Source organism: Caretta caretta, chromosome 2, assembly GCF_965140235.1.
Source record: "Caretta caretta isolate rCarCar2 chromosome 2, rCarCar1.hap1, whole genome shotgun sequence".
In the NCBI taxonomy this organism is placed as follows: Eukaryota; Metazoa; Chordata; order Testudines; family Cheloniidae; genus Caretta; species Caretta caretta.
Window position 1 is genome coordinate 198,874,412 of NC_134207.1, and position 12,761 is coordinate 198,887,172.

The 12,761-nt window shown below is 41.2% G+C and overlaps 1 protein-coding gene across 3 annotated transcripts in view; it reads left to right on the forward strand.

Annotated features, from left to right (window-relative positions):
* Positions 1-390: 390 nt before the first annotated feature.
* TOP2B (DNA topoisomerase II beta) overlaps positions 391-12,761 on the forward strand; it is a 132,630-nt gene continuing 120,259 nt past the window's right edge. For 2 of the 3 annotated variants that reach the window (XM_048838565.2, XM_048838566.2), the window contains exon 1: positions 391-886. In XM_048838565.2, the coding sequence (XP_048694522.1) occupies positions 836-886 (51 nt within the window). In that variant the 5' untranslated portion in view covers positions 391-835. The remainder of the gene's footprint in view (positions 887-12,761) is intronic. The other variant, XM_075125738.1, reaches the window with a different exon arrangement.

Here is a 12,761-nt window from a genome sequence, read left to right on the forward strand (position 1 = left end):
GCCACCCGCAGTGACGTACACTAGGCCTACCATGGCGCTTTGTTCTTTTTTCTGATTGGCTGGCTGTGGGCGCGGTGTGCCTGCCCCTGACCTGTGATTGGCGGGCTGGCTGGGGGCCGGGCCGGCGGTGTTCGGCGGCGGCCGTAGCGGTGATGCCGGACGGGGGCAGCGCAGTTATTGTCTGAGAGCTGGGCCTCGGCGCGGCGGCGGCGGCGCTGGGGGCGGGGAAGCGACGGCTCGGCGTGGGGGTTGGGCTGGAGACGGACCTTTAATCCCGTTTTTACCGTGTTCCTCGGGGCCGCCGCGGGCGCGGGAGCTGCCGCGCCACCGCCAAGGGACCAACCGCCTCCGCCCGCCGCCTCGGTGTGAGCGAGACCCGCAGGCCGGGCCTGCCTGAGCCGCCGCCGCCCAGCCTCGAGTTTGAGAGCGGCCGGCGGACGAGCGCCTTGTGCGGGCTCGGCGCGCCGGGGCGGCCTGGCCTCGCGCACGCTGAGCGGGGGGTGATTCGCGACTTTGTAATACTCGGCTGCGCTCCTCAGCATGACATAGACGCCGGGCCGGGACCGAGGGGAGTGGGAGCCTGGTGCCAAGGCGGTGGGTGTGCGTGCAAGGGGGATCTTGAGCCAGCTGTGTGTGTGTGTGTGTGTGTGTGTGTGCGCGCGCGCGCAAGGGAGGGAAGAGCCCGAGCCAGCTGTGTGTGTGTGTGTGTGTGTGTAGGGGCTGGAAGAGCCTGAGCCAGCTGTGTGTGTGTATTGTTTGAGGTCAGGGGTGAAGCCCAGTCTCGGCCCCCGTCCTTTTAGCTCTTCCTTATTTATATTGAGGCAACGGGGAGAAAATGGCTAAATCCGGAGGCGGTGGCGGTGGCAGCGGGGGACTAACCTGGGTGGTAAGTTATTTTCCCCACTGTTCCCTTATGAGGCTTGGCCCAGAGGGGAGATTGCGAATTTAGGGATGAAGGTCTTGTCAGCACATTGAATTATGTATGTGGCGGTTGCTTAATATCTCCCATGTGTGGACAAGTTCCAGCAGGGCAGATAGTGCTCCGATGGAAGCTGAGAATGTAGGGGAAAGGTTACAACGATAGAGGGATTGGTACCAAGTTTGTCACTGTAGGTAGATGGTGACATTGGGTGGGTTTGGGGTGTTTATGGGGGGAGTTTGTGGGAGGTAAGCTGCTGTGTTTCATCCAGAATTGAGGGCAGGTTGTTTGATTAGTAAATTGGTGCCCTGGAGGGTGTTGGAATGCCAGGGATAGAGTATGTCTACAGATACCTTTCTCCAGAGTGAGGGGGCATCCATCACCCTCTTTATGGTCTTTAGATTTTGTGCTGCTAGATTTCAGTTAGAATGAAATGTTTTCAGGGCTACAAAAGTGTTATGCAGGTGAACGTCAGTCCCAAACTGACATCCTCCATTCTCAGCTGTCTAAAATGTTTCAAGTTAAGCTTTATGACAGATTCATTTTAATCAGTTTAGCTATAGTCTTTGGCGTATTCATATCTCATAACCTAGGAGTAAGGGGAGAGGAGACTGTTCAGCTGGGATGTTACATGCTTCACAATGTAACCCAGGAATTAAACTTTACAACCTTCTGAAAGTTTTCCTTCCTGTTCTTGGCTTCTCTTTTTAAGATGAGCAAACAGAACTAAATTTGGCATTGTGGTGATATTAAGTGACTCTGGAACTGGTGAATGCTTTTGAGAAGTTTAAAAGCTTTTGGCAGTGTGAGGAATAAAATTGTAGACTATCAGGGTTGGAAGGGATCTCAGGAGGTCATCTAGTCCAACCACCTGCTCAAAGCAGGACCAATCCCTAACTAAATCATCTCAGCCAGGGCTTTGTCAAACCTGATCTTAAAAACTTCGAAGGAAGGAGATTCCACCACCTCCCTAGGTAATGCATTCCAGTGTTCACCACCCTCCTAGTGAAAAAGTTTTTCCTAATATCCAACCTAAACCTCCCCCACTGCAACTTGAGACCATTACTCCTTGTTCTGTCATCTGCTACCACTGAGAACAGTCTAGATCCATCCTCTTTGGAACCCCCTTTCAGGTAGTTGAATGAGGGGGGGATTCATAGCTGCTCTCTTCTCTTCTGCAGAATAAACAATCCCAGTTCCCTCAGCCTCTCCTCATAAGTCACATGTTCCAGTCCCCTAATAATTTTTGTTGCCCTCTGCTGAACGCTTTCCAATTTTTCCACATCCTTCTTGTAGTGTGGGGCCCAAAACTGGACACAGTACTCCAGATAACACCTCACCAATGTCTAGTAGAGGGGAACGATCACGTCCCTCAATCTCCTGGCAGTGCCCCTACTTGTACATCCCAAAATGCCATTGGCCTTCTTGGCAACAAGGGCACACTGTTGACTCATATCCAGGGAGGGTGGAGAGAAATGCCTTCCTGGCCTGTTAACAGTATGTCTCTCTGGTTCTGGAAAGGCCCCAGGACAGAGGAGAGAAGACCTGAAGGGGCGCAGTTCCCACAGACTATCAGTAATTCACTTGCATTTGTCTTTCTAAGCATAGAGTTCACAGTAGGGTAATTTCCTTAATATAGCTAACAAAAAAAGGCAGCATAGTTGAATGAGTAGTAAAGTAGCAGCATCTTCATCGAACAGGCACACTCTGTTTTACTAGGGATTGTCAGTGTAATAATATTCCCCTTCAATAGGGAGTTTGGATAACCTCCATCCAAGAATATTAAAGGAACTGGCATATGAAATTGGAAGCCTAATAAGGATTTTTAATGAGTTCATAAACTTGGAGGTCATATCCTATGACTAGACAGTTGTAAATATAGTGCCTATATTTAAGAAAGGAGGGGGAAAAAAAGTGATCTGGGAAGCTACAGACCTGTTAGTTTGTCCTCGGTTGTTTTGCAAGACCTTAGAACAAATCTTGAAAGAGAGTAATCAAAAAGAGAAAGGTAAATGGTAATTCAGATAAAATACAACATGGTTTTACAAAAGATAAATTGTGCCATACCAACCTAATCTTTCTATGAGAGAATAACCAATTTTTGAGACAAAGGAAATGTAGTAGATGTAGCCTACCTGGATTTCAGTAAAGCATTTGATACAGTTATTAGTTAAATTGGAGAAGATGGGGATTAATACAAAAATTGAAAGGTGGGTAAGGAACTGGTTAAAGGAGAGTCTACAGTGGGTCATACTGAAAGGTGAACTGTCAGCTGGAGGTAGGTTACTAGTGGAGTTTCTCAAGGATCCGTCAATACGGAGGAGGATTGGAATATCGTACATGAAGATTTGGATGTCCATGAAGACTGGAGTAATGGAAATGGGATGAAATTTAATATTGCAAAGTGCGAGTTCATGCTGTTAGGGACTAACAAGAAGAGTTTTTGCTATAAACTGGGGATTTACCAGTTGGAAATGACGGAGGAGGACCTGGGTGTATTGGTCAATCACAAGATGACTATGAGCTGCCAGAATAATGTGGCAATGAAAAAAGCTAATTCAATCTTAAAATACGTTAGTTGAGAGAGGGAAGTGTTACTACCGTGGTACAAGGCACTGATGAGACCTCATCTGGAATACTGTGTGCAGTTCTGATTTCTTATGTTTAAGAAATTTTAAATGAATTCAAACTGGAAAAAGTGCAGAGAAGGGCTACTAGGATGATCAGAGGACTGAAGAACCTTCCTTATGAGAGAAGACTTAAGTAGCTTGGGTGAACTTGACAATTCATTTTGCAACAGAACAATTTCTTTTTTCAATTTTTACTTTAAAAAAAATCTTCTTTTTAAATCTAAAGAGGGGAAGGCAATACTGCCTGCGGGACCCTTTGTTTTTTCTCCTGTTTTAAATCCTACATTTAAAAATGTATGAATCTTTGTTCCTCTTATGTCAGGATAAGGATATAACAGTTATGAAGTTTTAACTGAGTTCAGTGAACAATTTAAGGCTGTGGTCCTCCCTGTTTTGTGCTTCAAATAATTGAAAATAGACAGCTCATCTCTGAAAACCACACCTTTCTAGTGGCAACTGTAGTGGGTAGGTACCTGAAAGGCATATAAGGAGGAAATTCTTTTTAATCAGCAGGTTAGTTATAATCTCGTCCCCATTTCCTCACGCACAATTGATATAGTTGTCTTTCTCTGAGTAAAAGGTTTGTATTTTAGTACCTAATCTTCCCTATCTACTTGAAACTCACACTGCTTTATCCTCTTCAGATCACTGTACAGCTTACAGTTTTGTTTGCCCTTCCAACTGGGGTTAGTCGACCTAAATTACACTAGTTTAGCTACGTGAATTATGTAGCTGGAGTCGACGTACCCCAGTGTCTTCATTGCGCTGAGTTGACTGGAGACGCTCTCCGGTCGACTTCCCTTACTCTTCTTGGAGAGCTGGAATGCCAGGGTCGACCAGCGAGCGTTCTGCCATCGATGTAGCAGGTCTTCACTAGATCCTCTAAATCAATCCCTGCTGCATCGATTGCAGCAGCGTCGATCTCCCCACAATGGAGACCAGTCCTGAGAAGTTTATCATTTTATGGTGGTTTGAAATTAGTTTCGTCTTAGGCCTTGCATTGGACTAAATTGTTTTGGTGACACTTATTTCAGTTTGGCTTATTTCTGTTTAGTTAAATCTTGTCCTAGTCGATTTAACATAAACAGGAAAAAGCCTGGTTTAAACCAAAATGTATGACCCCAAGTTTAGCACCAGTTTAAATAAATCTGTTTAAATCACTTTAAATTACATTTGCACGTAGACAGGTCCTCACTATAAGTTTATAGTGGAGAGCTGCGTACATCAAGCCACCACTAGAGTTGGTATTCATTCCACTCTTATTGGTAATCTCCAGCCAAAAACCCAGTGATTGAAAAAAAAATGAATAGTGAACAACCTTCTCACTCCTAGAAATGGTCACAAATTAGAGAGGCCCATTGCATTTAATTGTGAAGGAACTGGTACTGTATCTTGTACTTGTTCTCTGCAGAAATAGGACTTGTCTGAAACATATTTGATTGACATACTAAATCTACAAAATATTATAATACACAACAGGATTAAAAGAGAGCTTTTGATTGTTGTCTTGTTGGCAGTGGGTATTAGATACTTTACAGCTGTAGTTGCCATAGATATTTTGTGATAGTGAATGGAATTGGGGAAGGAGTTCTCCACAATTGCAAATGGAAAGGCAGGAGGTCCATGGGTCTGTGAAAGTGAGAACATCCTGTGATAAGGCACGTAGTAATGGCCACTGCCAAAAGCAGGATACCAAAGTGGACTTTTTCCCTCTGGCCATCTAAGATCCAGTAAAACAAAAGCCTAAGTTCCATGGGAGGTCATGGAGTGCCCATCGTTGGAAGCTTTTAAAAACTGGTTGGACAAACACCCATCAGGGATGATCTAGGTTTACTTGGTTCTGCCACAGTGGACTTGATGACTTCTTGAGGTTCCTTCCAGCTCTACATTTCTATGGTTCTGTGATAAGTCTCATCACTTTTGACTAGAATCTGATCATCTCATGTATTAAGCTACCTTTTTGGTGTGGTGACAATATTAACATTTTCCAAGATAATTTCTTGGCTTTACTTCGATATGTTTGAATAACCAGGATTAGTTGATAAATACACATTTTTATTAACTGGCAGGGAAACAAGCAAATATTTTTTTTTTTTTTTGAGGTGGGGATTCATGACCTGGGATGATGATTATATTTTTACAAACTAATATTAGGAGGGTAGCAATCATGAAACTTCCCTCAAAAATCAATGTTTTTGTTCTACTTGTTGCTTGGCATTACTTCAGTTAGGAGTCCTTATGGATAAAATTAGTCTGAAGCATGTCACTTGTGTAACACTAAACTTTTTGTTATATTGTTTGACTTCTACATTCTTAAAAAATGTCAGTGATTAATTCTGTGTCTGATTTCCAAATCAAACCATTTTTCAAATGGCACTTCAGTAAGGGGGGAGGGGTGGAGGAGAGACAGACACACAAAAAGCCCTCCCCCAAAGTTGGCGTCAGATATGACTGTTAGATTTTATGTAAAGCAAACAATTAGTACATGATTTGGAACAGACTTCAAAGGATTATGTTAAAGAGTTAGCTTTTTAGGGAGGATATTAGGCATTAATCTCAAAGTATCAATTTATAACAAAACTGTCTAAAACTAAGGATGGTCACTTCTGGATTACTACAGAATTTCCCATGCTTTTGAAACCTGAAGCCCACCTTCCCACTTCAGGAAAAAGAAACTGGTCACATTCACCTTCAACCTTGCTTTCTGTTACCTACCCAAAATGATACGTCACTCAGATTGCGTAGCTGTTCATAATGCTACTGGTCCTATCTTACGTGCCTTGGGACAGTGAAATAGTTAAGTAACATTTGAACTAACATAGCATGAGAGTTAGTACCTATCGAAATAAATGGTCATTTCTATTGGAGCTGTTGTTAACGGTTGTCTGCATCATTTAACCTTGAAAATATTACCTGAGTGTTTCTTCATAACCATAAAGCTTGAGACTTCTTAAAGCTGAGACTCTGGAAAATAACTCGGGTCTCTTCCTACCTCCCCTGTTCCTTCTCATCCCCCTAAAGAGGCATGCTCCACATTTTGGAAAATGCTAGTGTAAAATGAAATACTTGCCTAGTATCACTGCTGTTTCTAGTTAAGCGAATCATATTGATGAATACTAAAATGTTCTGACTCTGTATCTGAGGATTTCTTGACGTATAGACAAATGAACATGACAGATTATAGCATAGTTTGTGCCTAATCAAATGTGTGTTGCCTTAGCAGTGTTTGGCTAGGTGAAAAGATAGAAAATATTGTTTTAGTAAAACTGAATTTTAAGCCATATGTTTCTCTCAGCAGTTTTAAAGGACAGGCTTGAAGTTGATTTATTTCTTGTGTGAAAGTTGGCATGTGTATAATGAGTGGGGATCAGTTATTTGGAATCAAACATTGGAGCTTGAACTGTCTTTAGTTAGACTTGACAGTCTCCATTAGAGGGAGCTTGTCTTCCCCTCATTTAATCAGTCCATTTAAAAGTAAATGGAATAAACAGACTGAATCAGACCCTTTTTAGTTGATTACATTGAAAATGAAGGGATAGCTTTCAGTTTTGATTGTTTAAACAAGTCTGCTGTTCTGCTATAGCAGGAGAAAGACAAGTAGCTCTTTGAAACAATGTCCAGTAATCTCCATAATTCTCTGAAACTTGCTTTGAGAAATCTATATTTAACTAGTCTTTCTTGACCTTTTTGTTCCATTTTGTATATGGCTAGGGCCCTACCAAATTCATGGCCATGAAAAACGTGTCATGGATTGTGAAATCTGGTCTCCCACGATGAAATCTGGTCTCTTATGTGCTTTTACACTATACTGTACAATTTTCATGGGGAGACAAGTGTTTTTCAAATTGGGGGTCCTGACCCAAAAGGGAGTTGCAATGGGGTCACAAGGTTATTTTAGGTGGCGGTCATGGTATTGCCACTCTTACTTCTGTGCTGGCTTCAGAGTTGGGAAGCTGGAGAGCGGCGGCTGTTGGCTGGGCACCCAGCTCTGAAGGGAGCATCCTGTCAGCAGCAGCAGAGAAGGGTGGCAATAGCATACCATGCCCTCTTACTTCTGTGCTGCTGCCTTCAGAGCTGGGTGGCTGGACAGTGGCGTTGCTGACTGAGGGCCCAGGTCTGCAGGCAGCAGCACAGAAGTAAGAGTGGCAATATCATACTATCAGGTTTCAGAGTAGCAGCCGTGTTAGTCTGTATTTGCAAAAAGAAAAGGAGTACTTGTGGCACCTTAGAGACTAACCAATTTATTTGAGCATAAGCTTTCGTGAGCTACAGCATCCGAATGCATCTGATGAAGTGAGCTGTAGCTCACAAAAGCTTATGCTCAAATAAATTGGTTAGTCTCTAAGGTGCCACAAGTACTCCTTTTCTTTTTGCAACTATCGTACTATGCCATCCTTACTTTTGGGCTGCTGCTAGTGGTGGCTCTGCCTTCAGAGCTGGATTCCTGGCCCGCAGCTGCCACTCTCCAGCAGCTCAGCTCTGAAGGCAGCGCCAACACGAGCAGCAGCGCAGAAGTAAGGGTAGTAGTACCACAACACCCCCACAATTCCTTTTTGGGTCAGGACCAATACAATTACAACACTGTGAAATTTTAGATTTAAATAGCTTTGAAATCATGAAATTTATGATTTTAAAATCCTATGACTCTGAAATTGACCAAAATGGATTGTGAATTTGGTAGGGCCCTATATATGGCTAATTGTAGAAAGTACATGACACTTGCCTGCCTTTTATATCAGGGGGTAGCTGTGTTACTCTGTATCCACAAAAACAATGAGGAGTCCAGTGGCACCTTAAAGACTAACAGATTTATTTGTGCATAAGCTTTCGTGGGTAAAAAACCCATTGCCTGCCTTAATTATTCATTCTGCGTTGGCCTTGTTTATTTGCTTTGTAAACTCATTGGGCAGGGACCATCCTTCACATTTGTATAATGCCTGAAATAAGAGGGTTCTGATCTGATTGATTGGGACTTTTGGGTGCTGTTGTAATATATACAATGGATGAGAAGCCTTTAAATCAACCTTGGAAAAATTCTGATTATCAAAAGCAAGTAGGAACACTTTCTAAGTATGTATGTCCAATACCATTAACTTCTGAATAATTTAAAGTTATGCTTTTTTTAAAAAGCTTATCCTATATGACACCAAAAAAAACCCCTTTTAATACGTGAACCAGGCCTATGTAATGCCGTTGCTTCTTTTCTTACTATCAGGTTTGTAGGCAGACATCCACTAACACTTCTTGTGTTCAAGAGCAGAGCAAGTGGAGGAGGAGCTACGGTGACCCCTGCTGAATCCTCCAGATTCCTCCTATCCTGGGCCTGTGAGGATGGGGACTGAAGATCAGCATCTTTATGTTTCTTCCACTCCCCATCTGCATTAAGCCTGTTTTCACCTTACTTCTTGGCCAGCTGAGGCCAGGCCTAGAACAGCGGTTCTCAGCCTTTCCAGACAACTGTACCCCTGTCAGGAGTCTAACTTGTCTTGCGTGCTCCAAAGTTTCACCTCGCCTAAAAACTACTTGCTTACAAAATCAGACATAAAAATACAAAAATGTCATAGCATACTATTACTGAAAAATTGCTTGCTTTCTCATTTTGTCTGTATGAAATTTTAGTTTGTACTGACTTTGCTCGTGTTTTTTATGTAGCCTGTTGTAAAAGTAGGCAAATATCCAGATGACTTGATGTACCCCCTAAAAGATCTTGGTGAACCCCCAGAGGTACATGTACCCCTGGTTCATAACCCCTAGCCTAGAACACTCTTGTTCCAAGCCATTTTGTTCTCCTTCAAGCCCCTCCTTAAAATTCTTCTCTGCAGTGTCTACAAAAAAGACAATGGTTAGGTGGCTGTTGTGCTGTGACCACTGCTATTCTGGTGACCAGTATGATTTCATTAAAAGAAAAGGAGTACTTGTGGCGCCTTAGAGACTAACCAATTTATTTGAGCATAAGCTTTTGTGAGCTACAGCTCACTTCATCGGATGCATACTGTGACCACTTCATCGGATGCCACAGTATGCATTCGATGAAGTGAGCTGTAGCTCACGAAAGCTTATGCTCAGATAAATTGGTTAGTCTCTAAGGTGCCACAAGTACTCCTTTTCTTTTTGCGAATACAGACTAACACGGCTGTTACTCTGAAACCTATGATTTCATTGTTTCCTTGTGTTCACTTTTCTGTTTGTACCATGATGGATTGAGTTAAATACTTGATTCTAATCTCGTTTTGCATTTCTTTTTTAGTTATTTGCCTAGACAGAGTTTGATTCTCATTAGTTGGAAACCATTAAAACATGTTGACTGGCAACTAAATACAGCCTTTATGCTAAATTCTGTACTTTTTGCTAACCAGGGGGATACATTGTCTGTACATTTAAGCAATTATATGGTTTAATGTACACTTATTGAAATTCTTAATTTTTACATTTTCTATCATATTAGAAAATGGCAAATGATACATTTCTTATAGCTTCAATGATGTAATACTCATGATTTGTATCAAGCTGCATTTGGATGGAAATTGGAATTCAATTAAATGCACAAAAACAGCATCCTAGAATTTTTTAGTTAAAGAATACTATCTTTAATGTATGAAGTAAGAAAAAAGTATGTTTACCAAAACATGTTTTGCATTTAAAACTGATTTATTAAGCAAAAGTAGTACTTCCAGTTAGTGAACTAAACTCATTGTTTCTGTTGACCATCTTCCTCAAGATTTTAGAAGTTAATAGGTCTCATCTTCTCACCTCACTGTCCCTTATCTAATAAAATTGGGTATTCTTGGCTTTCTAGGGAGCAAGGTCTCTTTAATTTACAAAATAGTCTCTGCATACTGCAATTGAATTGTCCATCTGCTTTTGTTCATATAGGTACTAGTGCTAGTAATTGCTCAGAGTATCAGCTGATATTTTCAGTCAATAAGTAGCTATAAGAATGGACGAGCTTACACCTTGGGAGAAAGAGCTCAGCAACACCCATTCCCATTTCCAAACAAAGTTGGATGGGAGGGTGGCTGTTAGATTTCCAAATTTGTTTGAGTAGGTACGTGAAGAACAAAGAGGTAGCTGTGATGAGGGAAGACTTCTGGGCTTTGCAGGGAAGAAAAGATGACCCAATATATGTGGGAGAGGGGAACTAGGCAGAAAAGTGTAACAGTCAGCTTGTGGCTGTCCTCATCCAGAACACTGAATTATAACCTATAACATGTTGCAAAACTTTCAGTGTCAGAATAAAATGTAGGTTTCTCCTCTTGCTAGCTGAGAGGTTTCACGAATGGACAAGAGAACAGGAGGTAATCAGAGCATGAAAGTATTGCACGTATTTATGCTGAACAATTTAAAAAGTAGAATTCAGAAACTTTGTTGGAAGTTAAAACAAATTGCATTGCACTCTGTTTAAATTTCTCTTGAAAAGTAGATTTTTGTCAGAGTAATCATTTATGTCATTGGGAAAACAATTCTTATACTTGCCTACTGAAACATGATGCTCCATCTTGAATCAACAGGCAGGTTTAAAGTTCTGGTGGGACTCCCTTTTTAAAGCAGCAGTACACATAATGAGCCATGTCCAGAAGACTTTCCCATTAACTTCTGTGGGAATGATGGTAGAGGAGGATGTAGAGAACAGCCATGGATTTCAAATACCCATGGTTAAGGGTTCTTCCTGATATGAAAGGCTTTGATTTTTCTCTCATCCTTCTGTTTCTCTAGGTTGCTATGAATCTATTTGAAACTCCTGTGATCCTCTTCATGGAGTTCTCTGCAGGATTGGGGTCAGAGATTTTAATCAAATTTATTGGATTTGTGAAAAATTCATTATCTGTAAAGTGTCAACAAAATATCATTAGCTGTGCAACAAGATTCAAACTGTTAAAATAAATTAGTGTGCTATTTTAATCTGTAACATGAAGACAAACTTTTAATAGTTCTAAAATATTTTGTTGATTAAAAAAATAGTTGTGTTAGCATAGTCACTTAAGATGAAAGTGTTAAGGCATATAATATCCTATGGTTTTGCTCTCTCAAAGGAAGAGGTCTGAGACTATGATTGCTTTTAAATTTCTAACTGTTCCATGTGAAAAAACATGAAAATGACACTTGTCTTATTAATTTCTGGTTGTTATCTGGTCCATAGTATTAAGTGAAATATACTGCTGCTGTTTGTTTGCCACCTAGAATCTTAATCTATTGTAATGGCTGTAATTAATCATATACCGAATTCTTTTATAGGGCTATATCATACAAGCCTTACAGTGCTGTTCTGCAAAAGAACTGTTAAAATACACTATAATATAAATGTGTGTTTAGCAATTGTACTCTACTATAAAGTCACTGCTCAGCAAGCATAAAACTATACCAATCCTAAAGTACCAGCAGCAATTCCATAGTTAGGATTATAAGGCTGTTCCTATTAAAAGCCTGATTTTTGTACTTTTGTAAAATTTGCAGGGGAAAAGCCAGAAATTTTGCATGGACCCTCTTTTGCCATTCTCCTCTTATTTTTTATTAGGGGAGTAAAGGATGGAATCTGTTTGGATAATCTCCTTCCCAACATGGCCCTTTGATGCTGCTGTGGCAGCATAAAGAAACCATAAGAGTCCTGATTCTAGGTGGAGGAGATCTTCCTTCTGAGGCACAGCTCAGCACAAAATATATCTTTAGGGTGTTTTTTTTTTTAAGTGATCCAGATCCTCACCTCGTGTAAATCAGTGAATTCAGTGGAGCCATGCCACTTCACACCAGATGAGAATCTGGACCAGTGTGTTTCACTTATACTCAAACGTGCATTTTTTTTTTCTCGTAAGCCTGAAGCTTTCAACATTTTCACCTCCCTTTAAAAACTGATGCATGAGCCTAGTTTTATATTTTTAGGAGCCCGTAACTGATGTTTTTTCCGCGTAAAAGTATGGCAAACTGTACATACTCCCATGCAGAATTCATAAAACTTCTTATGGTAGCCTATGGATAAGCTAATATCCACGCCAGTGTTTAGAAAGGTGAAAATATCTGTAAACTTAGCTGAGAGAGGGAAGAGTATCTGGTTCAGGCATGGCCTTGAGTTCTGAGGTCTTGGAATTTGTTGCAGAATTCACTTTTCCTGCAGAACTGTGCTGTGGAATCTAAGCTTTAATTTTTTAAAAAAGTGTAACCTCTACAGTTAGAAGAAAACTTGAAAACCTGAACTGATGCGTTGTTGTCTTCCTGAGCAT